Source organism: Vombatus ursinus, unplaced genomic scaffold, assembly GCF_900497805.2.
Source record: "Vombatus ursinus unplaced genomic scaffold, bare-nosed wombat genome assembly UNPS02014811.1, whole genome shotgun sequence".
Lineage (NCBI taxonomy): Eukaryota > Metazoa > Chordata > Mammalia > Diprotodontia > Vombatidae > Vombatus > Vombatus ursinus.
Window position 1 is genome coordinate 7450879 of NW_020954589.1, and position 26668 is coordinate 7477546.

Sequence of the window (26668 nt, forward strand, 5' to 3'; positions counted from 1 at the left end):
CCCAGAATCACACAGCTAGTAAGTGTTATGTGTCTGAGGCCAGATTTGAACTCAGCTGCCCCTGGGTGACACTTTATTAGTCTCTGGAGATGAAAGTAAAAAACCCAGAAGTAGTTCCTGCTCTCAAAAAACTTAGATTTAATGAGAAAATTTTTCACAGGAATTATGTGGTTAATATAGTAGAATCATCTCATTGATTTCTATTCTACAGGCTACCTGCTCTTCCTACCATTTCTGTATTTCCATCTATTTTTTTTTAGTTTTTTTGAGAAATCTGGATGATAAGAGGTTACAGTAGAAATGAAACATTCCTGGAGGGATATCAAAGCACCTGGGATAAAATGGCTTTCTGAGGAGATATAGCTGAAGTACCCCCAGTAATCCAGAGAAAGGTTATGGGGTTCCTAACCAAATATCTTTTTGGTCCCCATATACTCTGTTGAGGTATTGTTATAGGAGATAAGAGGAAGCTGGGAGTTAAGTGTGAATCTTGGTCCCCAGTAGCCAAGGGTAATGTCTGTTGAGTCACAGAATTCCTCAAAGACGGAACATGATTGCTTTTGTCACCAGTGGTTCTCTTGGCTTCCTCCAATCTATGCAACATGCCCGAAGGATCTTTACAATCGGGGGACCACAAGAGGAAGAAGGGACGTAGGGTACCAGAGAAGGAAATGGCTTGGAATGTGTGGATGTGGGACCCATCCATCACATTTTGAAAGGAAAGGTGCCCAAGGTGATAGTCTAGGAAAATGCCAATCCTGTGGGGGGATACCCTGAGGGAGAGAAGCTTAGGAGGTGATGTGATGGCCCAGTACTCATTCCCATAGCAGCCCATAACCCAGAAACCATTCTCAGGTGTCACTCGGATACCTCCCTTTCTACTCACATCTTCTCTGCAGATGCCTAGGAACCATCCAGACCCATGTCCAGCCTCCACCTCCCAATAGTGTCTCCCAGAAGTGATTTTCTCCTGACCTAAAGCACTCGGAAGGGATGTAAATCTCTGTGGGTTGTCAGGCAGATTCTGTCTTATGTTTCCACGAGTCACACACCTCCCCTTCTCAGAAAAGATGAGTTCAGGATTAGCTGTTTTTGCATCCAGAATATTGTTCACTACAAAGAGAGATGTGGAATCAGTCTCAGAGTTTAAGAAAATATTGATATTTCACATTTGGGGAATAAATGGAAATTAAATACATTAATGCCCTAGCAAGAGAAAGAAAGGCAAGATGGAAATGTAGCATTAATAAAGAACCCTAAAATCCTTACCCTTCCTTTATCAGCAAGAGAAGCAGGTTTGAATCTGAACACTCAAACTGTTTCTTTGAGTTACTTAGAAGATTCATATGTGATGCTCTTAATGAGTGCTTTAATATGTCTGTAAGCTTCCACCCTTTGGATCTTATTCTACCCTCTGAAGGTATTCCCTAATGGCTCTCCTTAGTTACCCTCCTCTCTGTGTGTGTTGTCTCCCCTCATAATAATGCAATTACCTTGAAGGTAAGGACTGTCTTTGTTTTTATATTTGTATCCTTCATTCTAATTGTAGTGCTTGGCACATTTAAAGTGTTAAACAAATGCTTTTACGTACATCCATTTTATTCCTTTTGCACTATTATAATTTAAAGCTATAATAGGTTTTTTTTAAACTAAAGGCAGTGTTACATAGGGGATAGAGGGCTGACTGCAGAGCCAGTATGACCTAGATTCTTGTCCTGATTCTAATATGTACTGTCTGTGTGACCCTAGGCAAGTAACTTATCTTCTTGGTGTGCAGGTAACTGTCTAAAGTAATAAGTTACAGAGAAGTTGCTGATCTTCTGAGAGTTTTCTACTTCACTGAAAGCAAAGGCTTTGTCTCTCTCTCTTTCCCTTTATAGCAAATGACATGGACAAACATAATAGCCTTCTACCAGAAAGTGTGCCATCACTAACTGTGAGCTATACCATACTCAGTCAATTCTCCTTGCCTCAGTTGTCTCCTTAGATGACTTGGCAGAAACAACTTTGTGGTAAAGGATTATGCAAAGTGATAAAAGTCAATCCTGAAAGGCATGATCCTTTACAACTCATTTCATTATCAAAGGAACATCTTGTTGAAATTATAGTAAAAGTTGAAGGTATGAATTGGAGTGTTAGATCAGACTGTTATTGATACTACACATGGTACCAGAATACAGTAGATGTGAGTCACAGTATCTCCTTCAGGTGCCATGTTAGCACTACATGATAATTTTGGATATTTGGAGTGAGAGAGAATCTTAGAGCAGGTACAAAAGAGATTCTCCTGGCCTAGGATATGTGGTCTTCTTCTTTTTTATTTTTTTCAGCCAAAGACAAGGTTTATTAGAACATCCACCATATTGGCCAGACTCTTAAGGAATCTGAACATTACTGAGGTATTGGTTAGATTTTAAGAATCTGAGCAGTGGCTGGATTTTAAGAGACTGAGCACCTTAATGGAGACAAGATGGACCTTATATACAGAAAGACTATAGGAGGGATCTAGGAGTGGCCAAGTAGTCTCAGAGACTGTGAGGTAATAGAATGCCAGGGACCTGGACCATGTAGCCAAGGGAGAATGGAGCCCAGCTAGGATTAAGGATGGGAAGTGGCCAGGGGCCATAGGGAGGTAAGACAATGGAGGGCTAAACTAGGTTATGGGTAATAGAGAATTGGGAGATTGGGCATAGCCACAATGAAAGACCAGGTTTGCTTCCTTCTAAAGGAAGTAGAAAATTTGTATTTGATTTCTTCTCATTCTTGCTCATCCTCACAGGGAGGAAAAACTGGTTACTAGAGGGGAGATGGTGGGAAACTTGAAGGGGAGTTAACCAGTCCATCCTAGAATTTGTGATAGAGCAAAAGGAAAACTATATTATCTGACATGTACCCTAGATTTTGGGAAACAGATTTCAGTGGGTTCAGGGAAAATCTAGATAGGTTCTAACTGAGGACTAACATGCTTCTGAGGAAGTCAGTCTAGGAGGGATGAGAAATGCTCAAGAACAAAATTTTGAAGACACAAAGAGAAACAAATTCAATGAGGAAAGGAAAGAGATTTTTCTGAAGAGAACTATGTGGATGCACAGGGAATTTAGATTTTGAAAAGAAATGTACAAGTCCAGGTAACAGAAGATGAGTATAACAGTGAGGCAAAGTCCTATAAAAATAGTGTCAGGAGTGCTAAACTTCAGAATGAGCTGAGGCTGGTAGGGGAGCTAAAGACAACAGAAGGGCTGATTATTTTAAAAGATAAATTGGAATAAAAAGAGACTTGAAGAAGGGAAAGGGCCTTTCTTTGAGATCAAAGGGTTAATGATAACTGACAACAAACAGAAGGTAGAGCTGCTTAACTCTAATTTTGTGTCTGCTTTCTCTGCAAGGGAAAGTGACCTTTATAATGAAAATGATGGCATTAAAATTACTAAACAGAGGACTGATACCAAAAATAAGCAAGCAGAGAAAGTAAGAGCAGCCAACTGCTCTTGGTGAATTCAAGTCACCCAGCCCTGAGGAATTATATGTTCAGGTCCCAAGAAGACTGGCAAATGTAATTACTGAGCCATTGCCAGTGATCTTGCAAGAAAGGTATCCAAAGATGAGAGAAAGGCAAATATCTAAGTTTTCAAAAAGAAGAATAAAGAAATAGAGAAAGAAAGTACATAGAGTCTGCAAACTAGAAGCCCATGAACTTGACTTTGATTCTTGGGAAATACTAGAAAGAATGATTAAAGGAATGATTATTGGATGTGTAGAAAGGGAAGCAGTGATTACAAAGAGGCAGCATTGCTTCATCATAAACAATTCAAGCCAGACTTACAACTTTTCATTGTTTGACAGGATTACTAAACTAGAAGAGGAGGCCAATACTGTGAATATAGTTTACCTAGATTTTAGTGAAGTTTTTGATAAAGTATCTTATGACAAAAACAGAGAAAGATATGAATTAGACAGTAATAGAATCAGATGGTCTCAGAAATTGTTGGATGACTGGACTCAAGGAGTAGTTCTTAATGGCTCAGCATCAATGTGGTAGAGTACCCTAAGCATCTGTCCCTGACCCTGTGTTCTTTAATATTTTTATCAGTGACTTCAGTGAATGTAGAGATGGCATCCTCATCAAATACACAGATGACACAAAGCTGGTAGGCATAGCTAACACATTGGAAGACAGAATCAGGATCCAAAAAGTCCTTAAGAGGCCCAAGCATAGGGTTGAATCTAATGAGATGAAATTCAATCAATGCAAAATCTTGTACTTGGGTATAGAAATTCAACTTCCCATGTATAAGAAGGGGCCCCAAAGCATGGACACACAGTAGGCATTTGTGACAAAGATTATAAGTTTTAGCATATTAAAAAGTCAATACACAATCAGCTGTGTGATGTGTCAGCCACAAAAGCTAACATGATTTTGAGCTGCGTTAAGAGATGTATACCTTTTAGGAATAGGGAGGAGATAATCCCACTGTACTCTGCTCATATTAGAACTCATCTGGAAAAATATTTTCAGCTCTCAGTGCCAAGAAGAATAGTGATAAGGTGGAGTGTTTTAGAGGAGGGCAACCAGGATGGTGAAAAGCCTTGAGTTCAAGACATATGTAGTTTGGTTGACGTAACTAGAAATGTTTAACCTGAAGAAAAGAAGACCCAGGGAGATATGACAACTTTGTGGAAGTGTCTGAAGGGTTGTCATGGGGAAGAGGGGTTAGATATGGTCTATTTGGTCCCAGAGTACTGAAATAAGAGCAATCAATGAAAATTACAAAGAGGCAAATTTAGACTTGTCAGGAAAACTCACTAATGATCAAAGCAGTGTGAAAGTGGAATGGGCTGCCTAGTCCTAGTGGTGGCAAGTTTCCTCTCTTTAGAGGGCTTCAAGCAGAGGGTGGATGACCACTTGTTGCATATGTTATGGTGGGAATTCCTTTATGTGTAAGTTAGACCAGTTGGCCGTTGAGATCCTTTCTAGTTCTCAAATTCATTCTGTGATTCTGAAAGTAAAGCGCTATTGATTTCTGTTGCATATTTGAAGAAAATTAATGCTGTAAAGACTCTAATGTATGTGTAACATTTATTATAGGTGCTATTTATTATGCTGTTGTATGTACTAAGTGGTAGATAACATGCTAGACCTGGAATTGGAAAGACTTGAGTTCAAATCCAGCCTCAGATAATTAAAAGCTATGTGACCCTGGGCAATGAGATCTCATGGGCAGGTAGGTGGAATAATAGATTGAGTGCTGGGTCTGAAGTCAGGAAGACTCATCTTTCTGAGTTCAAATCTGGCCTCAGATACTTACTACCTGTGTGACCCTGAGGCAAGTTTGCCTCAGTTTCCTTATCTGTAAAATGAGCTGGAGAAGGAAATGGCAAACTATTCTAGTATCTTTGCTAAGCAAACTCCAAATGGGGTTACAGAAAGTCAGCCATGACGAAATGACTGAACAACAGCAAAACTGTATCCTATGCAGTATTTCAGGTTTATAATATTTTCACTGGGTGGGTAGTTGTGCAGGGAGGATTTAGAACTTTTATCCCTCTCACTGCATGGATAAACAAGAACCAGGGGCATGTCCATGTCAAAAGGTTTGATGGAGAAAGCCAGAGGGTGGGATTCAAAAGGAAACTGAGTTTGAATGTCAAGAGGAAGATAGAAGAAATGGTACCAATCTCCTACATGTATATTATATATGTACATATGTACATATATATGTATAATCACATATATATTGCTGTTTTTCTGCTTGGAGGGACTATAATATTTAGATGGGAAAAAGTCTGGTTTGAAAGGGCAGAGATGCAGCTGGATATATTCTCTTGAGAGAGGTGATGGAGGGGGTGGAGCATAGAAATGAAAAGATTTCCTGTTATAGCTCTGCTTATTCAAGCTATGTAACATTTAGGAGAAGCTCCATTAGGGAGTTATTACTTGCCGTATTTTATTAGTGAAGAGATAGGCTCTGAACTGCCTTGCCTAAAGTCAAACTAACTATGTTTTAACAAAGCCTGGGCTAGAATTTAGGTTTCCTGATTTGTCTGCATAATGGATAGAATGCTGGATGTAGAGTCAGAAAGACTGGAATTCAAATCCTGCTTCAGACTCTTACCAGCTGTACGACCCTGGAAAAATCACTTAGCTTCTCTCTGACTCAGTATCCACATCTGTAAAATGGGAATATAGTAGTACCTCCTTCTCAAGGTTGTTCTAAGAGTAAATAGGGATATACACATATGTATATATATGTATATGTTATAGATGCATACATACACATATATGTATAATGTGTTTTGCCCAATTTAAGACAGCTTTAAAATGTTAGCAACCACTAGTAATAATACCCTACTCTGCTGCCGTAATATCATACTGCCTTCAGACATTGTATTTAATGCCTCCTGTCTTCTCTTCTAGGTAGAGTGACACTGAAATAAACACCCCTTTGGAGACTGGGATAAACTGAAGAGAGAAAATTAAGCTCAGGATCTCAGACTAGCCTAGAGAGCTTTCAGAAGAGAATCCTACTAAATCTGATTTGAGACCAAAGCAAGCTCCTCCTTCATTGACTCAACCAGTTTTGATTGGACAAAGTGTGTTCAATAACTTCTATTTTCTGGCTCTGGATAAAATGCTAGTATGGAGCTAGGCGCACAACCTCAGCCTCTAGATGCCAATATTGGAAATCACTTTCCTGCTGCGAGTAAGTTTGACATCAACCAAGCTAAAGAATTTTTCAGTCTGGTAATATTCATGACACCCATAAAGAAGTCACATCAAACTCTGAAGCATCTTATTGTCTGTATGGTCTGAGGTGAACGGAACTGGGTGATGGGTGCCACCTGCTGGGAATTAATGAGAGGCGCTGTAATCACCAAATAGAGAAACTATAAGAAACATAACAGTTGCTGATAGTTATGGAGAGCTTCAGAAATATCAATTCATTTTATCCTCACAACAATTCTGGGAGGTAGTACTCTTACTGTTCCTATTGTAGAGCTAAGGAAAGTAAGGCAGCAAAAAGCCCAGCTAGTAAGTTTCTGAGGACTGCTTTAAGCTCCGATCTTCCTGACTCCAGGGTAGCACTTGATTAGACCACCCAGCTGTTTTGCTAAATCAGTGACTACAAGTGCCTGAGGCTAGCTAGGTCTTGAGGGAAGGGTTGCTCATTCTTGGTTGTTGATACTTTCCAGGGGCTCTTGTAATCACTCTAAAGGACTAAGGTTCAAATTACAGTTAATGCTTTTATGTCTTTGGACAAGTCATTGAATCTCCTGGGGCCTCAGTTTCCTCAACCATAAAACAAGTAGATTGACTTAGATAACTCCTGGGTTCTCTTCCAGCTCTACTTCTGTATTCTTATGATCTTGGCCAACTTTAAATCTATCATTTTGTTTATTTATTTATTTGTTTGTTTATTTATTTTTCTTTGACATGTTTGATCTTTCCCTTCTTTGAACTTTGTGAACTATTTGTTTGCAAAGAGGGTTAGTAACAATACTTTTGCTGATGTTGCATAGTGAAGTTCCCAGATTTCTTGAAAGTGCAATGAGCAAGAGTTATCAGAAATTCCTCCAAATGTACTCAGGACCTTCATGCCATTATCTCTGATGTATGAGTTATATGTGTGCCAACTAAACAGGAAACAGCATGGTCTGAATACTCAATTTAGAGGCAGATTAACCCCTTACTATCCATATGACTTTGGACTTAACCCCTGGGGATTTTAATTTGCTCATCCCCAAAATAGAGACAACTCTACTTCATAACAGGGTTATTGTGAGGACAGAACAAGACAAAGTAGAAGTGCTTTATAACCATAACAGTGATTTGCTTGAGCTGGCTCACACTAGCTCTTGAGAGCTGATTGTTAAATTTTCAGTGTGATCATTTATACCTTAGAAATAGGCAAATCACAATAAATCATGATGATTTATTGTTTTGTTGATTGTCTAGACTTTAAAAAGTGATGGAGAAAATGATAATAATAAAATTAAACTTAAAAGTATGTCCTATGTATATTAATTTTTTAAAAAGAAAGCCAGTTGTTAAACATTTATTGGCACATCCCTGTGTTACATCATATATAATTATGAGGTATTATTGTTCTTCTTCTGCTCAAACTTCTTGCTGTAGAATGGGAATGACCTGGGTTTTCTAAGGCTATGTCAGTGGAACAAAAGCTTTTGTAGGTTGTATCAAGTTAGAAAGTTTTGATGGTCTAGGGGTAGCTTCTGTCTCTGTGGTTCAAGGACCAACTTAGCTAAAGTTGCAGAGGTTCATCACTGAGTTGGCCTCCAGGTGAGGAAATGCTTTGACTGAGACATGAGGGCATTGCCATCAGTATCCGCAGAGGGAGTATCTATAATGATGAAGTCACAGACGTTTTGAAATATTGAATAAACACTTTCATTTTTTCCTGCTCAGAGTTGTAATGCCATCAGTGTAGGGAACATTCAATAAGGAAATTCCCTTTACCAATGCAGATTAGAAACTGCTAAAATTTTGAAGTAATAGAGAGTTGCCAAGGGCACTGAGAGGTTGAAAGATTTGTCCAGAGTCACACAGCTGGTATGAGTCAAAAGTAGAATTTGAACTTGTATCTTCCTATCTGTGAGGTGGGCTCTTTATCCACTATGCCACCTTACCTCTAGTAGTTAAGTACTGTTACAATGCTCTGTACTAGGTTCCAAGAATATAGGACTGGCTGCTTTGTTCTCTCAACGGTGACTGAAGGTCTAGGACATAATCATCAGATTACTGCTTTGGGGTTTCTGTGGTCCATGTCATTCTGGGAGCTCTGAGCATTGACCTTGGTCATCTTTGTTACTCCCATTTTCACTCTAACCATCAGTTTTTGGGTGGTTACTGATCTGATGATTAGGAAAAAATGGAGGAGGGGAGTGGGGCATAGTAAAAAAAGAAGAGAGAAAGCAAGGAGAAAAAGATGGTGAGAAGAAAAGGAGACACAAAAGGAAAGGGAAAGATGAATAGAAGACAGATGAAAAGAAGAATACAGAGGGGAAGGAGAAGAGAAAGAAGATAGGGATAGAAGGACATGGAGAGGGATAGATAAGGAGAGAAGAGAAAGAAGAGGGAGACAGAGGAAGAGGGAGAGGAAGAGAAGAAAGGAAGAGGGAGACATAGAGACACAGAGACTACATAAGAGATTCACAATTTGTCTCATGTATACAAAGTATATACATATTATGTATAATGTATATACACATTTTCATATATGTTGTAAATACAATATACAATATATATTGAATGATTCATTTTATTTGCTATTCAAGTTCAAAATAAGAAAATTAAATGTGAGAGAGGAGGGGAGGGAGAGAGAGAGAGAGAAAGAGAGTCAAAGGCTCAAAGTGAGATGAGATCTCACAACATTTCACATTCTACACCATTTCTCAGTTCTCTGCCAGTCACCCAGCTCTCCTTGCATTAACTTTTTTTTTCCAAATCAAATTACCTTTTCTATAGTACTTGCTCCATGTAAGAGCCATAGTTGCAATGAAGAGGAAGAGCCCCAGGGTGAGTAGGATCTTCCAGGAAGAGGTCATCCCCAGTGGTGGTGACTCTAAAACAAGAACCGCAGGGTCCATTAACTATAGGTGTGAAGTGAGTCTAGTGTCATCTTTTTGATCTGGATGGCTCAGGTACTCCTGGGGATGTTCCTTGTGAACCCCCAGGAAGCTCTAGGTCTGCTTCCTCCTTCTCTGTGGATCCAAAAGCAGCGTCAGGGAGGATGCCCCTGACTTCCCTGTTTACTATTCAGCCGAGTCTTCAAATAAAATATTTAATTATCCTTTCTTCCTCCAACTCCTCTACCAACTTACCTGTACCTTCCCAGTCTGGGAAGGGGAAGTACTAACAACTCTGACTGACATTATGCTAAGGAATTCCTTTCTTCTCAACAAGTGTGTGAGGCAGGCAATGTAAGGATGAAAGCAATATGCTACTTCCACCTTTCCACAGATGGGGAAACTGGGGATCTGAGAAGTTTAGAGAGTTGCAGCTACATAGAGCGTCAGAGCTAGAACTCAAACATTATAGTGCCTTGGACATAGTAGATGCTTAATGTGTTTCTTTCCTTTACTATTTCCTTACATGATGCTACCTCCCAGAATCTAAAGTGCATCTGTATGAGGCTGGGGCCTGTATGAGTGGGGGATTTATGGGAGCTGAAAAGCTTGGAAGAATCACAAAACCTGATTATTCTCATGACAGTACTTAACATGTGTGGTATCTTCATATCTCTCATCAATCTACTTAGTATTACAGTTATTTGAGTATATCATCTTAGTTTACTAGATTTTAAACTTCTCAAGGGGAGAGACTTTACCTTGCTCATCTTTTTATCTCTTTAAGCATCCAGCTTTTAACAAACCCCAACATTTAGTAAATGTTTGCTGAAATTTGGACCTACTCTAAGAAGGAACAGAAAGGTCTTTGCTTTTGACTCAGGAATCCCATCGCAAGGCATATATCTTCAAAGAGGTCAATAGTAATAAGAAAGGTGCCACATATACCAACATATCAATCAATAAATATTTATTAAGCACCTACTATGTACCAGGTACTGATCTAGGCACTGGATGCAAATACAATAACCTTTACTTATGACTTTTCTTGCAATTCTAATAGGAAAGACAATAAAAACATATTTGAACACATATAAATATGAAAAATACAGACGAATATAAAGTAGTTAAATACAATGTGGTTTGAGAGGAAGGGCATTAGTGGTTGGAAGTTTCAGGAATGGCTTACTGAGAAGACTCTAAATGCATTTACAAGTAGGAAAGGGATTAGGGCAGACCTGCACAACTTGGCAGTAGGTAGGGGCCAATATTAAAGTAGGCTAAACTTCTTTGGGCTGTAGATAGGTTTTCAGTGGCTCACTTTCCAAGTAAAGGTATAATTAATGATTAAACTATTTTGCAAATAAATCATATTTAAAAAGGGAAATTTCAATTAATATCAATTAATTACACTTACTAAGATTTTTATTTATCATGGAATCATGTTAATGTTAAAAAATTACTTTGCTAAGTGGTACATGTTTTAATACATTTTTTCAGGTTTTCTTACTGTTTACATTTAGTAATGCCCGAAAACACAGTGAAAAGATATGACTCTTGCTCCTCTCAGACTAGAGACAGACTGAAAATGGTTGGTTGCCACGAGTCATGTGACAAACAGGAGAGAGTGTGCAGTGGCAACCCACCTGCCAAGTTACATGACGGGCACAATAGTAACTAGTGGAAGGCGGGTTAAGCAGGGCACAAACAAAGCACTCGTTACATCTTTACTTTCTTTTACATCTTCTACATTTTTTTGCAGGTTGCCTGAAATACTTTGGTGGACCACAAATGGCCCATGGGCTACATGCTGTGCTGGCCTGGATTAGGTAGATGGGATGGAGAGAACTAACCTGGACTGTAGAAAGCAGATACCTCCTGGCCAAGCAAAGGGTTATAGATGGAACAGATCACATCCTCCAGGAGGTAATTTCTGACCACCACAGATGCCTCCACATGGAATAGACCATTTGTGCTTTGTATCTGGACCTCAGAGAGGGCAGATAAATTCTCTCCTCCAACCTCCCTCCACCACACCAGTGGCTGTGGGAACCATCCCTCTGAAGTACACACCAGCTGAACTCTTCCATCTTCATTTCTCTTCAGGTAGATCTGAGGGGTTGAACCTAAACCTGAAAGAGGGAAGACAAGAGTTTGGGGCCTGGGGTAAAAGTAATTGAGGTTTCTGGGGTAGGGTGGAAGGGTGAGCTGGGAAGAAAAAGAGACCCTTGATGTTTAAGTCAAGTCAAAATAATCCTTCTCCATAGTCTGACCGGGAGATTGAGACCTTTATTGATTGGAGTGGTATAAAGGATATTTTTAGATCTAATTGTTTCAGAGTTAGTAGTAGAAAGAGAAAATGGTAACTCAATTCTGTTTTTTGTTGTTGTTTTGTCAAACCTTGGTAGCACATGAGTGGATGGCATAAGGCCAAGGGAATTAAAGGAAAGGCATAGCAAAGGAATATTTTCAAGGAGCAAAATCTTGTGAAATGCATGTTCTGGTAATGTAGAATTCAATGAACATGATTCTTCACTTCAGCAACATATAACAACAACAAGCAGAGGTAACACTTATATAGCACTTACACAGTGCCAGGTACTGTGTCAAGTGTTTTACAAATGTTATCTCACTTGATATCACAACAACCCTGGGAGTTAGGTGCTATTATTATCCCCATTTTACAGATGAAGAAACTGGCTAACAGAGGTTAATTGCCTTGACCAGGGTTACATAGCTAGTAAGTATCTGAGGCTGGATTTGAATTCAAGTCTTCCTGACCTTAGGCCTGGCACAATATCCATTGTGCCATCTTGTTGTTGTTTAGTCGCTTCTATTGTGTCCGACTCTTTGTGACCCCATTTGGGATTTTCTTTGGCAAAGATGCTGGAGTAGTTTGCCATTTTCTTCTCCAGCTCATTTTATGGATGAGGAAACTGAGGCAAACAGGGTTAAGTGACTTGCCCAGGATCACACAGTTAGTAAGTCACCTAGCTGCCTCTCATGATATATGGGAGAAAAGCTTCCATTATTATTTTCTGTTGTAAGGGCCAGAAAGCCCCAGCACCAAATTGCAGAAGGATTCTCTTCTACCATTTAGCAACTGCTCCAGATCTGGAATCCATGGATTGGAGAAGCAGCAAAATTGGATAAGAGTTTGATGGACCTTTCTTTGAAATCAATGGTCACTATTAGATTAAGTACCCCAAATATCTTCCTGAAGTCTTTTCAGTGGGAGAAAGAGGAAGAGAAAGTTTGTAAGTTATATTCTTTTTTCCCACTTAAGTGAAGTTACTGGTAATTTCTTTCTTCTTTCCTTTTTTTTAAATTTTCCTTCTAGCTAATCTGGCCTTCTATTTAAAACTGATATTCTCTGTACCCAGGCTCACATTTTCTTTAAGGGTTCATGACATAAAATGAAAAACAGAGTTTATAGCAGGTTGATAGAGTGAAAGACCCAGAAAAGAATCTCCAATTAGCTTGTTATTTCAGGAGTACTTGGTAAAAGAGCCCATCATTAGTACTGAAGGGACATAACTGGCCCACAGAGGAAAATTGTGGATGCTTTGAAAAGTCCCAGAGCCAAAGGGAAACTCTAGATGTTATAAGAATCCATCAATAATAACAGCCCCTCCTCCTTTCTTCCTTACTTATCAACACACACACACACACACACACACACACACACACTCACTCACTCACTCACTCACATAGAAGAATTCCTATCACCTACAGACAGTTCAAAATCCCAAGCCATGCTGCTCCTCACCTGCTACTTTTAGCTCCAAACTGGCTTCCCAATGGATGCCATTTTGTTCAAAATGACACCAATATTGTCCATTATCTGATGTATCAACATGGAATATTTTCAGGGTTCCTCTCCCTTTGTTGATTGCATGTGTCACCAGTAAGGTCCTTTTGTTCTTTGCTATTGTTTTTCTGTTCTCATCAGCCGTATCCTGATCCATGAGCACAGAAGGAGACAGCTGGGCCTGGAACCATTTCACTTTCAAGTCCTCTGCATTTGTCTCAGGGGAGAGATGACAAGATAAGATGACATCTTCCCCAAGCCTGGCCACAATGGGATGGGCAGGACAAATGACTTTTAATTTAGCTGATGGTGAAACAGAAAACACAGGCCAAAGAGAATCAGAGTAGCATTGGCAGTGTTATCAGTAGGACTATTTCTAGGAAAGGTCACCCAGTCAGTCAATAAGCATTTATTAAGTTCCTACAGTATGCCAGGCACATAAGTACTGAGGAGACAAATAAAGGCAAAACAGTCATAGGTCTTAAAAAAGTCATATTCTAATGGAGGAGACAACCTGGAAACAAATCTGTACAAACAAGATACATACAAAATAAACTGGAGATAATTTACAGAGGAAAGACATTAGCATTAAGGAGGATCAGGAAAGGTTTCTTGTTGAAGATGAGATTTTATTTGCTACTTGAAGGAAGCCAGAAGGCAGATATGGGAAGGGAGAATATTCCAGGCATGGGAGATAGCCATGAAAAGTGCTCAGAGTCTTGATATGGAGCATTTTGTGCAAGGAATAGCAAGCAGGCCAAAGTCATTGGATCATAGAGTGTTAAATGGGGAGTAAGGAGGACTTTGAATGCCAAACAAGAGATTTTGTATTTAGTCACTAGAGTTTATTGACTAGAGAGGCAATGTGGTCAGATCTGACTTTAGAAAGATCACTTTGATAGTTGAGTGGAAGATGGATTGGAGTGGGGAGGATATTTGAGCAGAGAAACTGATATAATAAACCAGGTATAAGATAAAGAGGGCCTATAACAGTGTTGGCAGTGTTAGAAGAGGGAAGGGGGCATAGATGAGAGATTATATGAAGATAAAATCAATAGGATTTGGCAACAGATTTGATATGAAGAGTGATAAGTCTAGGCTGACACCTAGGTGGTGAGCCTCAGTTACTGGGAGGGTGGTGGGGCCTTTGACAATAATAGGAAAATTAAAAAGAAGGGAGGGTTTGGGAGAAAAGACAGTTAGTTCAGTTTTGACTGTGTTGAGTTTAAGATGTAGAATATCCAGTTTGAAATGTCCAATTGGTGGTTAGAAATGCAGTCAGCAGACAAGGAGAGATTGAAGATAAACAAGAGAGTGGGGTTGACAGCACCCAAGGGTGCATGCAGGGTCATTCCTTGGGGAATGGGAGTCAAGGGCTATGCTGAGGATACAGGGAAAATGCCAACCTTAGTGAAATACAGGGCAGAGTCATCCCAGGGGAGAGGGATGAAATGCATGTGTATGTGTGTGTGCATGGATGCATGTGCTGCTCCACCCAACTAGCTCCAGCTTTTCTGGGGGGGGGATATAGATTCTTTGTCTAGATTTCCCAAGGCTGGGGGTGGTCTAGGTTTAGGGATAATCTCTGTATGACATGATGTCACTCTTGGTCCCTCACTGGAGTGAGATCACTTCTCTTTGTAAAGTCCACCTGTCATTAATTGTTAACCAATCAGAGTTGATTGCGACCCTCAAGAACACCCCTCTTCCCAGGGCATATAAGCCATAAGCCCACTTCCATGATTGTCTGACCTTTTATTAAAAATGCTGGCATTATTAATAAAATGATTAAATTATTCAGAAAGTATGTCTCTCAAACTTTTTAAATGTCACAAGGGGATGGCTATTCAGAAGGAAGGCCAGTAAGGACACGATGGCCTTCATACGTGTACTGGGAATAGAAGAACTGCTTCAATGTAAGAGTATCCTGGATGGTTATTCAGTGCTACTCCCCTCTATCCCCAAAGTCTTGTCTCTCCAATGAGGACAATGGCTAGGATTCCTTGAATAGTGATGATCAAGATCTGGAGAAATTAGAAATGTCTATTACAGACATGTAACAGAACCTGATCTGAATCAGTGCCAGTCCAGAGAGAGGCTGTCCTGAATATATGCATTCTTCGATTTGGGGGAAGTGGGAGTGTGGGAGACAATGTGGGAGGACAAACTGGACTTACCAGGCTCCATATGCAGTTTCTCTGAAAAAGAGAGAGAGAGAAATTTCAAAGTACTTATATAAAAAGGAAAAGAATAGAAGCTACCTTTGGGGTGTGCAACAAAGGCTTGTTTCTTTATAGATATGCTCATTTCCTAAGTAATCATCGTAAAGTCTATGTTGAAAGAGACAATGAAAATGGTTTTGGCCAACTTCTCATAGCACACAGAGATTACTTCTGATGGTCTCACTTCTCAGCCAAGGAGCCCCCTTGATGTTAGGTAGCTCTAATTATTGGGGAGATTTCTCCCTTAATATTGAGCTGAAATCTTTCATCCTACTATTTCTGTAACATCTGTCCTGTATGTTACCCACCTCCAGAGGGAGAACTAATGAACTCAGAATGCATATTAGAGTACATTTTTTCCTTTTTTTCCTCTTTCTTGCTTGGTTTCAGAAGAACATTTTGTTGATTGGGGCGGTGAGAGGAAGTGGGTAGAACCTTGCAGAAATGTGCAGGATTTATTACAACTTGAAATTGACCCCAGAAGTTAAAAGATCTGATAAAAAATCTCTTTTGCCCTTGCAAATTATATTTTCATCATGCTTATTTGCATAGATTTTCCTCTTCCTCTGATTAGGAATGTCTTGAGATTTCTAAATTCTGTTATTTGGTAAGTTTCTTGTTTTTTTAGCCCCATTAACAGTGTAAGTTCCAAGTTATTGTCTATGTATTCTCAGTACCTGGATCAATGCCTGGTACATAGTAGGCATTTCTTAATAAATGTTTGTTAATTGATTGCTTGATTGATTACTTTATATCTCTTAGTTTCTTCTAGTAAAGCACTTTTTGAAGAACCCAAACTTAATTTCAGGAGGTACCAAGAGAGATACAAGGGAGATCCAATTTAAGGCCACTGATAAAAGTGTTAGAACAGGTATTCTAAACTTTTCCTGTGTCATGCACTCCCTTGGCAGCCATTATAATCAGAAACCTCTGGACTTCCTTTCAAAATTATATTTTTAAAGGCACAAAATATATAAGATTACAAATTACCAACTATATTGAAATAAAGATGTGATTTCAGACCCCCTGAAATCTATCCATGGATCCCAAGTTAAGAACCCTTGGGTAAGAAAGATAATAATTTATATAATGAGAGCAACTCTAAGAAGCACAACCTAAGGACCCCACATTGTTGGCCATTACTAGTTGCCAGGAAAGGCAAATCTGGGTATGCTTGCTGTAGGGAGCATCTCATGGGATAGTCCCCCTTATACCTATATTCATGTAGTGCTTTCATGTTTATAAAGACATTTTTCTTCTAAATAACCCGAGAGATTGGTGATATAAGTAATATTATTTCCCTTTCATGGATAAGGTAACTCTGTAAAGGTGGCAGCTAGGTTGCTCAGTGGTTAGAGCTCTGGGTTTGGAGTCAGGAAGACCTGAGTTAAATCTGATTCTCAGATGCTTACTAGCTGTGGGACCCTGGGTAAGTCATTTAATCTCTCTTTGTCTTAGTTTCTTCATCTGTAAAATGGGGATAATAGCAGCACTTACCTCCCAGAGTTTTTATGAAGATCAAATGAAATAATAATTGTAAAGCACTCAGTACAGTGTCTGGCACATAGTGAACACTTTATAAATGTTAGCTATTTATTATTATTATTATTACAATTATTATTATGTATGCCGAATTAGCCAATTCTTTGAAGAGTGGACATTATTCTCCATGCAAGACAGCTACCTCCAAGTTCATCTCTTAGGATCTCTTTCAACCTTCGCTCTTCCATACCTTGCCAGGAGTTACTTTGGCAATGACTTCACAACTTATTTTTCTTTTCTTCTAGAGTTGTACTAACTACTCTCTTAGTTGGAGGAAGAAGGTGTGCGTAAAGTAATTTAATTAATTTGTGAAGTTTAGAACTCAAATCCAGGGTTTGCAGGTCCACCAAGAAGGAATAAATGGAAGAATTAAAAAGTGAGAAAAAAGCTCCTACCTTTGGGCATTATGGTCAGCATCAGAAGAGAGACTATGATGACACCAGCCTCGTTCAACATTTTCCCTGGGTCAAGACTCAAGGATACCAGCACTGGCCCAAAGATGGTGATTCTGACCCTGCAGAGAGACAGAGACAGAGACACACACACGGAGAGAGAGAGACAGAGACAGAGAGAAAGAGAGAGAGACAAAAAGACAGAGGCAGAGAGAGACAGAGAGAGACAGAGAGAGAAAGAGAGAGAGAGAGAGATAGAGACAGAGACAGAATGACAGAGACACAGAGAGAGAGACACAGAGAGAGAGAGGAGAAGATTGCCTTTGGTCAGGTGGTTCCTTTCCAATTCCCAGTTCTAGAAGACAGAGGAATGAACTTCCCACAGCACAAACCTAAGAGCCACCAGCAATAATTTTGACATCACAGACTATGATGACGATTATGAGATACAAATTCACATTTACATCATGATATATGGTTTTCAAAGTAATTTCAAACCTGTTATTTTTATAATCTTATAAATGCCCATTGAGTGCTATAAATAAGGAAATGGAGTCTCAGAAAAATGGAGTGACTTCCCCAAGGTTATATACCTAGTAAGCGATAGAGCAAAACTCCGTATATCCAATTAGGTGCCATATCTTTTGCATCAGTTCCCTTCTCTGTGTTCACTTGGTTACCACCCTAATTCAGAAATAATATCTCTCACCTAAACTACTGCAATAATCAAAATGTCTCCCAGAAATTCAGTTTCTCCCTTCTCCAATCCATCCTTCTCCACTCCGTATTTCTCTCTCTTCTCCAATCCACACAATTGTCATTGATTCCAGCTCTAGTGATCTTTCTGCTACAGGTAATTTTCTGTCCCTTTCCCCCATAATAATGGCATCCTTATTGAATATGTGCAATTTCTGGTGATGTGGAGGCTACTTCAGCAGCCCAATTACCGTGACTTCCAGATATATCTTGAAGTATACCTCTTTTTCTGCTTCTGGTGGCCCAAACCATGCAAAGGCTGTTTGGATGGGAGCTTCAGCTAGTTCCCAGAACAATTGTCTAGGGCTATAAATACCTTCTCTTTTTGCTTTACCTGTCAGTCTTTGTAGCTTCACACTTTTTATTTTAACCCAGAGATTTCCTTCCTGAAGTGAGAAGTGCAATTGTTTGAATGAGGAACAGGAATGCAACCTTTACCCTTGCTCTGTCCTCATTTTCCTCCACTTTCCTAACCCTGTAGTTAACTAATTCAACTACATGCTGTCACCTGCTCTTTTTGCCCCTTGTCCTAGCAACACTCGTGCCCAGACAAAGCCCTTCTCTGTTACCACCCTATGGTGGCTGAATGCCATTGAAGAAGATAGCAATGTGTTGACTGGGTCAAGAAAAATATAAACTCGCTCTCTAATTTTGACTGTGCCCTTAATACCACAGGGTATTCCTTCTATTTTATTCCATGACTGACTTTCTAACTTACTCCCCATATCTGTGTGGGAACCTTCTCTTCTCTCCTTAACTCTCAGGCACCTTTCGCTGCCTTCCTTCTCTGCAGAGTAATTCACTTCAAAACCACTGAGTATATAGATACTTTAGTTATGAGTTCCTTATTCTTCCCTATTTTATACCACCAGGTCTGATTCTCCCCTTCTTTGTTCCAGTCTCTCATGAGGAGATGATTTTTCTCTTTATCAAGATCCCTTTTTCACTTTTTTCCTTGATTCTACCCTTTCTTGACTTCCCTTCAGGAGTTTACCTTCACAATCATCCTCATCCTTTTTTCATCTTCAATGCCTCCTAATTTGTTGGCCATTTCCCTGCTGTTTAAAAATATACTCATATCCCCCTCATCCTTAAAAAAACTCCAATAACAACAACAACAACAAAACACCTTTTTATGACCTTGCCAAACCCAAAGTTATTGTTTCATATTGTTTCATATCCATTTCATAGTCAAGCTTGTATATGGTGTAGTCTACATTTATGTCTGGACAGCTAGGTGGTGCAGTAGATAGAGTGCTGGGCCTGGAGTCAGGGTCACCTGACTTCAAATCTAGCCTCAGATACTTACTAGCTATGTGACCCTGGGCAAATTACTTAACTTCTATTTGCCTCTGTTCCTCATCTGTAAAATGGGAACACACTGGAGAAGGACATGGCAAACTGCTCCAGTATCTTTGCCAAGACAACCCCACGGACTCAGAGTTGGACATAACTGAATGACACAACAGCAACAAAGCAGATGAACCCTAAATTTATAAATCCAGCCATCATTTCTCTCCTGTGCTCATGACAAACTCATATAACAACTGCCTCCTGGATATTTCTACTGGGATATACCATAGACAGCTCAAACTCAACATGACCGAAATAGAACAAAATCTTTTCTCCTAAACTTGTACTTCCTACAAAATTTCCCATTTCCTTCTAGTTACTCAGTTTTGAAACTTTGGGGGTCAACCTTAATTCTTCCTCTTTCTCACCTCTACTCCATATCTAATAAGTTGCCATATTTTGTCAATTCTACATCCAATACATCTCTTGAATCTGTTTCCTGCTTTCTACTCACATGGTAATCATACTAGTTCAGATCGTCACACTGCTCACCACCTGTACTATTGTGACAGTCTCCTAATTGGATTCTCTCCTGCCATTTGTTTTTCTCCCCAATTTCTCCTCTGCACAGATGCTGAAATAATCTTCTTAAAGCTCATGCTACTCATGTTGCTCTCCAGCTCAAGAATTTTCAGGAACTCTCCATTGTCTCTGAAACCAAATACAAATTACTCAACTAAGTTTTTAGTATCCATTATAGCCTACTTCTAGTCTACCTTTCCAAACTCACATTGTTCCTCTTGCCATCTTCTCTATTCTAGACAGACAAATTTACTTATTGTTAACTAATCTGACATTCCCCCTTTTGCCTCTATGCTTTTGTCTTTCTCAGTTTCCTCAACTACAAAATGAGAATAATAATAGTGCATATCACCCAAGGTTGTTTTAAGGATCAAATGAGATAATATTTGTAAAGTGCTTAGCACGGTGTATGGTACACTCAATGAATGTTTGTTTCCTGATCACCCTTGTCATTGGTGTTCTCTTTCCTCAAGTCATATTGTATTTCATGTACCCTCCCTCAAATCTGCCAGTAAAATGTAAACTTTTCTCAGGTAGGGAATTTTTGTCTTATCTAGTTTTTATATTACCAGTGTTTAGTACAGTGACTTCCATATTTTTGGGGGGAGGGCTTGGATTGGTTGTGGGGTTTGGACCCATGATTTCATCTGCATGGAAACTCTCCATATGGAAACTCCCTCCACCAATGCATATGGGCAAGTCATCTGCAATTTATAGCCATCAAGTGTCACCTGGGTTCAGTGAGAGGGTGAGTGGCACAATAAGTATATATCAGAAGCAAGAGTTGAAACTGTGTCTCCAAGGTCAGGCCTCCATCACTTACCTTTCATCTTGGCAGTAGTAGGAATTTAATACATACTTGCTACATTGGATACAATTGACTCCATTTGGTGTTACTGAGTACATACTAGGTATATGGAACATTTCACCGTCTTTTCTTTCACAACCCCAGGAGCTGCCTTTGCTACACTTTCCGTGGTATATAGTAGAAGCAGTTGGGAGTTCAGAGATTGGTTCATTCATCTGTCTCCATCAGTAACTCAGAGTGTGACCCTTAGCAAATCATTTCATTTTGCTGCACTTCAGTTTCCTCATTTGTCAAATGGAGATACTACTTCCTGCCCACTCTCCCTTCGCAGAACTATTGCAAGAATCAGATAAGAGCATGTATATGAAGGTATTTTGAAAAATGGTAAAAGTAGCACTTCTGTGCTGGGTTGGTGCAAGGAGATTTGGTATTTTTGTTGATAGAAGATGTGACTGATAAAAGGAGTACATACCACTTGCTTTGCCAGGTTTTGTTTTGTTGTTTTTTTTTTTAAATTTTGACCTAACTTCATTCTGCCTGTCAATTAAAGAGGATCTTAGAGTTGAGGCAGGTTTCATCACCACAACATCCATACAGCTCCTGTGAGTTTAGGAGTACCAGAGCCTTCAGAATTTGTCTTGGGTACACATGCTCACAATCAAGGGTTAAATGGTAATTACAAGAAATTTCCCAACTCTAAATCAGTTAGTTGTCTGGGACAACAGATCTTGAATGAACACTGAACAAAAACATCAGCAAAAAGGTCAGATTTAATCTCAGCTTGGAACCTTCTCCTGACTTTTGTTAACTGCCCAACCGTGTAACAGCCTTGGCTATAATCCATACTCCTTCACACAACCGTCAAATTAAAAATTTGAAAGCACACATCATTCGTCTGATCACGGATTTTCAGTGACTCCCAACTACTTCTGGGATAAAATTCAAATTCCTCTTTTGGGTATTTTAAAATTCTTTGTAAGCTCTTGTTTTTACCTGGTTACACATGTGCTTTATGTTCTAGCCAAAGACCAGACATACTGATCTTCTTGCTGTTTACTCCATTTGACATTTTGTCACCTGCCTCCATGATTTTGGACAAGTGTACTCCATGCCTGGAACCCATTACAATGCTATGCAAAAGTATAGACATGAGGTTATCAGAGCCTGAACTAGGGTAGTATCCATGTGATTAGAGAAAAAAAGAATAAATGCTAGTATCTTATGGAGTTAAAATTACAAGATTGGAAATGCATTGGTTATGCTTCAAGTTCAAGATGCTTTTCATTATTCCAGAGTACCTTTTTAGTGTATTGTTTTCCTCATTTTACAGATGAGGAAACTGAAGCTCATTGAGGCTGAATGGTAAGACATTCCAAGCCCAATGCTCTTTAAACTACAGGACACTTCACTGAGTTGAACAGATGAATTAACTGTTATTGCCACAAGACCAGGCACTTTCTTGAGAGTGTAGGGCTATTATGCCAAAAGTTGACTATATTCCCAGTTCTCCAAGCCTATTCCCATATGCCCATTCCATAGCCCCACTTCCAATTTAAAGAAAAAAAAACACTCACAGGGTACAATCAGCTCTGTCCTGGACCTTCTATTCAACCTGTCCAACCAGGGATACCTGGGCAGCCATCTACACACAACAAGCCATTGCCATGGAGATCTACAGCTTGGAACACATCGGGCAGAGCAGCCAGAGGGGGTGGAGGAGAGAAGCAGAGGGTGGAGCAGCCAGAGGAGGGGGTAGAGGAGAAAACCAAAGATTTTCTTCCCTGAGTCCTGGACTCAGTAGGGGTATAAAAGCCAAGATTCAATAATGAGGTCACTAGTAGTAAAGGCAGAACTGGGCTGCCTTTGAGAGCTCTTCTGGGTTTCAACATGAACAACATGACTTCCCACTGGTTGTGCCGACAGTTCAACCAGAAATGAAAATTGATCCTGAGCAACAGAGACTTTGGACTGAATTCAATAACATTTCCATTGTAGGCCAGTAAGACATACTATAGAGTCCTGGGGCAAATCCCAGGTGAGCAAATAGATGAATTTCAACAGCCTTTCCTTATATTTGTAAGTTCTCTCCCAGACCACAGATGCATAGAGTTCTCCTACTGTTTGGGTGGTATCCCATGCTTTAGAGATTTCTTGAAATATTCCTGCCATTTGCCCCAGCCAAGACTCACTCACCACCTTCCATGGTGTCCTAGTTCCTTAGAATCATGATATCCTAGTCTGCAGGACTCCAGAGATGGAAGGGAACTTGGAGATCATATAATGAAAATCTCTTCTTTTAATGAGGAAACTAGAGTCTAGAAAAGAAGATGAAGCAACTTGAACAAAGCGTCATAGCTAGAGAGTAGCAGGACTAGGACTATAGCCCAGCACTACTGATTTCTCTTCCAGTGTGCTTCCCAATAGTGTATTACCTTTATGGTTGCAAGTTTTATCTCTTTTATCTCTTCCAGTGATTGTGTAATGTGATGAAAGAATACCTGAACCCAAGGGAGTAACTACAATGTTAGACATTTTACTCACTGAGAAATGGGGGCTCCATTTGAGAATCCATTTGAGTGCTATGACATAGCTGGTTGCCATTTGTGACTTATTGCCATCTGTGACTGAATCCCCACTTGTGTGCTGGCTGTGGTGTGTACTGTCAGGAAGTAGAGCAGAAAAAGAGATGAAGTCCTTGTCAACCCAATTACATAGTGAATCTGGAGTGGGGAAGAACTCAAGAATAAGGAGGGAAGAGGATCACTGAGAAGGGTATGGGGAAAGTGACCTTGAACCAGTTAGCACCCAAAAATAAGATCCCTGTAACCTTTACTTACCAGTCATAAGGTTCATCTTGTGCCTTTTCTGTCAAAGAACAAGGCTTCAACCCCATCTCTGCTCCCATTATCTAGCTTCTGCTTCTGTTCTTCATGTCTCACCATCACCAAGTTTCAATCCCAAGGATTTCCTCAAATTTGTATGAAGTAGAAAGCTCATTAGTGCAGCTAGGTGGTGCAGTGCATAGAGTGCTGGATCTGAAGTCAGGAAGACTTATCTTTTGGAGTTTAAATCCAGACTCAGACATTTAATAGCTGTGTGACCTTGGGCAAATTACTTAATCCTTTTTGCCTAGTTCCTCATCTGTAAAATGAATTGGAGAAAAAAATGGCAAACTACTCCAGTATCTTTGCCAAGAAAACCCCAAAATGAGGTCACAAAGAGTCAGACGTGATGGAAACGACTGAACGATGGAAAGATCATTGGACTAAGAGCCAGAATAACTAGATTCTAGGTTTGGTTCTATTATTAATATCTAGAGGCATAACCTTCATTTCTCTGAGCTTCAGTCTCTTCATCTGTCAAATGGAAATAATAATATTGGCACTACCCACCCCTCAGTATTTTGTAGAAATTAAATGAGTTAAAATATGTATTTGAGTGTATTTGAAGCATTATGTATCATCTGGAGGAACCTTGTTTTACATTTAGGCCCTTCAAAAAGCTACCCAGGTTCAAGGTATGGGTCTAAATTCTTATAGTTCACAAGCCCCCACCAATGCGTTAACTTCTAATGACACAAAGCACATAAGTAGTCTAAAACCAAGGCATTGAAATAGTGAGACAAGGAGCAATAGAACATTTGTACCACAAATCTGGGTCTACTTTCACAAACACATAGAGTATCAGCAGAAATAGTCGATGTGTTTAGGAGACAAATGTGGAGGGGCACACACATATAAGAAGTGTGTGTGACCAGGCACAGTGAATGAAGGATACACACACAAGGAATAGGTGTGGCCCATGTCACCAGTAGAGGGACAACTCTTGCCTCTTCTGTGTAAAGTCACTCATATCTTTCAGTGATAGCTTCACACTGTTCTTGTTGGCCTGTCTTCTTGATGGGAGTTGTATCCCATCTCATCTCTGCTAATCCCCTCCTCTCTCTTTGCACATCTATCATTGTTTCCACCTCCTGGGCATCAGCTAGAGTCCTCAGCTATTTCTTCCCCACAGGAGCAAGAGCATAAGAGGCACAGGGGAAAAAAAAAAGACTCAGTGGCTTTTCTCTCCAAAAGGAGAGAGAGGTCTTTCAGTCCCCAAATTCAGTTTTAAGGTATCAAGCTTTTTGAGAGCATGAAATGGTCAAGTTAGCTAATTATTATCCTCAAATATTTTATCTGTCTTTGAACCCACTTCCTTCTGCTAATGGGATCTGAATCTTATTGCATGCATTTATCTCATTTAGGGTTAAAAAGGTGTCCTATTTGATACCCTTGTAGTTAACCCATGCCCCCAAACCCATTTTGGGGGGCCCTGCCAGACAAACCCAATAGAAGCTGTCTGTATTTTCCAGTATTTTCGCTCAGTCATCCCAAGGTCCTTCGGGTCTGCCATGCAAAATAATATTGGAGGAGGCAAGATAACAGCAAGGTAAGGAGGAGGCAAGGTAACAGCAGTCACCAAAGCCAAATACTGTTAAGTCCTTGCCCTCTGCCTTCAGCCTTTACTTCAAATTCTTGCCTTTATATATACGTGGCTAGCAACAGGCTCTCCAGGTCTTCAGCATCCCTGTAACTATAAATCATGATAGAGAAACTAAGTTATCATCATCTTTCTCATCTTCACTAGTATTGAAATGCTAGAAAGGAGAGAAAGAGGGCAAGAAAATATGGGACAGGAAGAGAAGGGGAAAGAGTGAAGAAACACTAGGCCACGGATCAAGGAGAAACTGTTCTTTTCTTTTTACATTTTATTTATTTATGTTTTTAGTTTTCCACATTAACTTCTATAAGATTTTGAGTTCTAAATTTTCTCCCCCTCTCCAGTCCTTCCTCCCCAAGATGGCATTCAATCTGATATAGGCTATACATGTACAATTATATTAATCATATTAAAGAGAAACTTTTCTAGAAGGCCTTGGTAACAATGGGTGGGTGGGAAGGGAGGAACTGTTCATTACTTTTTCTAAGGTCAGACAGGAATATATCTATATCAGAGATGTAATATAATATAGTGGGGGTGGTGGGGTGGTAGAAGGACTGGATTTGGCACTAGGAGAGATCTAGGCTTGAATCTTCCTGGGTAGGTAGGTGGCACAGTGGATAGAGTTCCAGGCCTGGAGTCAGGAAGACTCCCTGTCATGAGTTCAAATCTGGCCTCAGACACTTCCTAGCTGTGTGATCCTGCTCAGGTCACTCAACTCTGTTTGCCTCAGTTTTCTCATTTGTAAAATGAGCTGGAGAAGGAAATGACAAACCACTCCAGTATTTTTGCCAAGAAAACTCCAAATAGGATCATGAAGAGTTGGACAGGACTGAAACAACAACAAACAACAACCACAACAACCACAACAACAACAACAAGGTCTGAATCTTGCCTACAGTCCTTACTGTGTGCATGACCATGAGTGACACTCTTACCCTCTTTGCTCTTTAGTTTCCTTTTCTGTAAACTGGGCAAAACAACACCTGTACTTTCCACAGCACAGTGTTTTTGTGAGGGCACAAATGAGATAAAGTATTTTGCAAGCCTTAAAGCACTATTAAAATGGCAGTTTTTACTGGGACAGGAATCTTATTCCTTGGTGAGTAAAGGGCATACTCTTGAGTCCCAAAGCTAGGAAGGAGAATTCCTCTATTAATGGGGTATTGGGGTCAAAAGGATCCCCTATGAATAG

General features: G+C 39.8%; 1 protein-coding gene across 1 annotated transcript; it reads right to left on the reverse strand.

Annotated features, from left to right (window-relative positions):
• Window positions 1–9426: 9426 nt before the first annotated feature.
• Window positions 9427–22649, reverse strand: BTNL2 (butyrophilin like 2). The gene is made up of 6 exons (XM_027876672.1): window positions 22566–22649; window positions 17556–17674; window positions 15574–15594; window positions 13355–13699; window positions 11439–11717; window positions 9427–9581 (listed from the first exon to the last, which is right to left on the reverse strand). Exons 2-6 carry the CDS (start codon window positions 17614–17616, stop codon window positions 9427–9429), a joined length of 861 nt encoding a protein of 286 aa, XP_027732473.1. The 5' UTR covers window positions 17617–17674; window positions 22566–22649.
• Window positions 22650–26668: the final 4019 nt, after the last annotated feature.

What these genes read in the sequence shown, in the direction of transcription:
- BTNL2 (XM_027876672.1), bottom strand. Translation starts at nt 17,616, where the DNA reads ATGTTGAACGAGGCTGGTGTCATCATAGTCTCTCTTCTGATGCTGACC. An exon ending in GAAACTGCATATGGAGCCTG is followed by an intron (nt 13,700 to 15,573) that starts GTAAGTCCAGTT and finishes TTTCACCATCAG; the next exon opens with CTAAATTAAAAGTCATTTGT. An exon ending in TTTGGAGCTAAAAGTAGCAG is followed by an intron (nt 11,718 to 13,354) that starts GTGAGGAGCAGC and finishes TCCCTCTTTCAG; the next exon opens with GTTTAGGTTCAACCCCTCAG.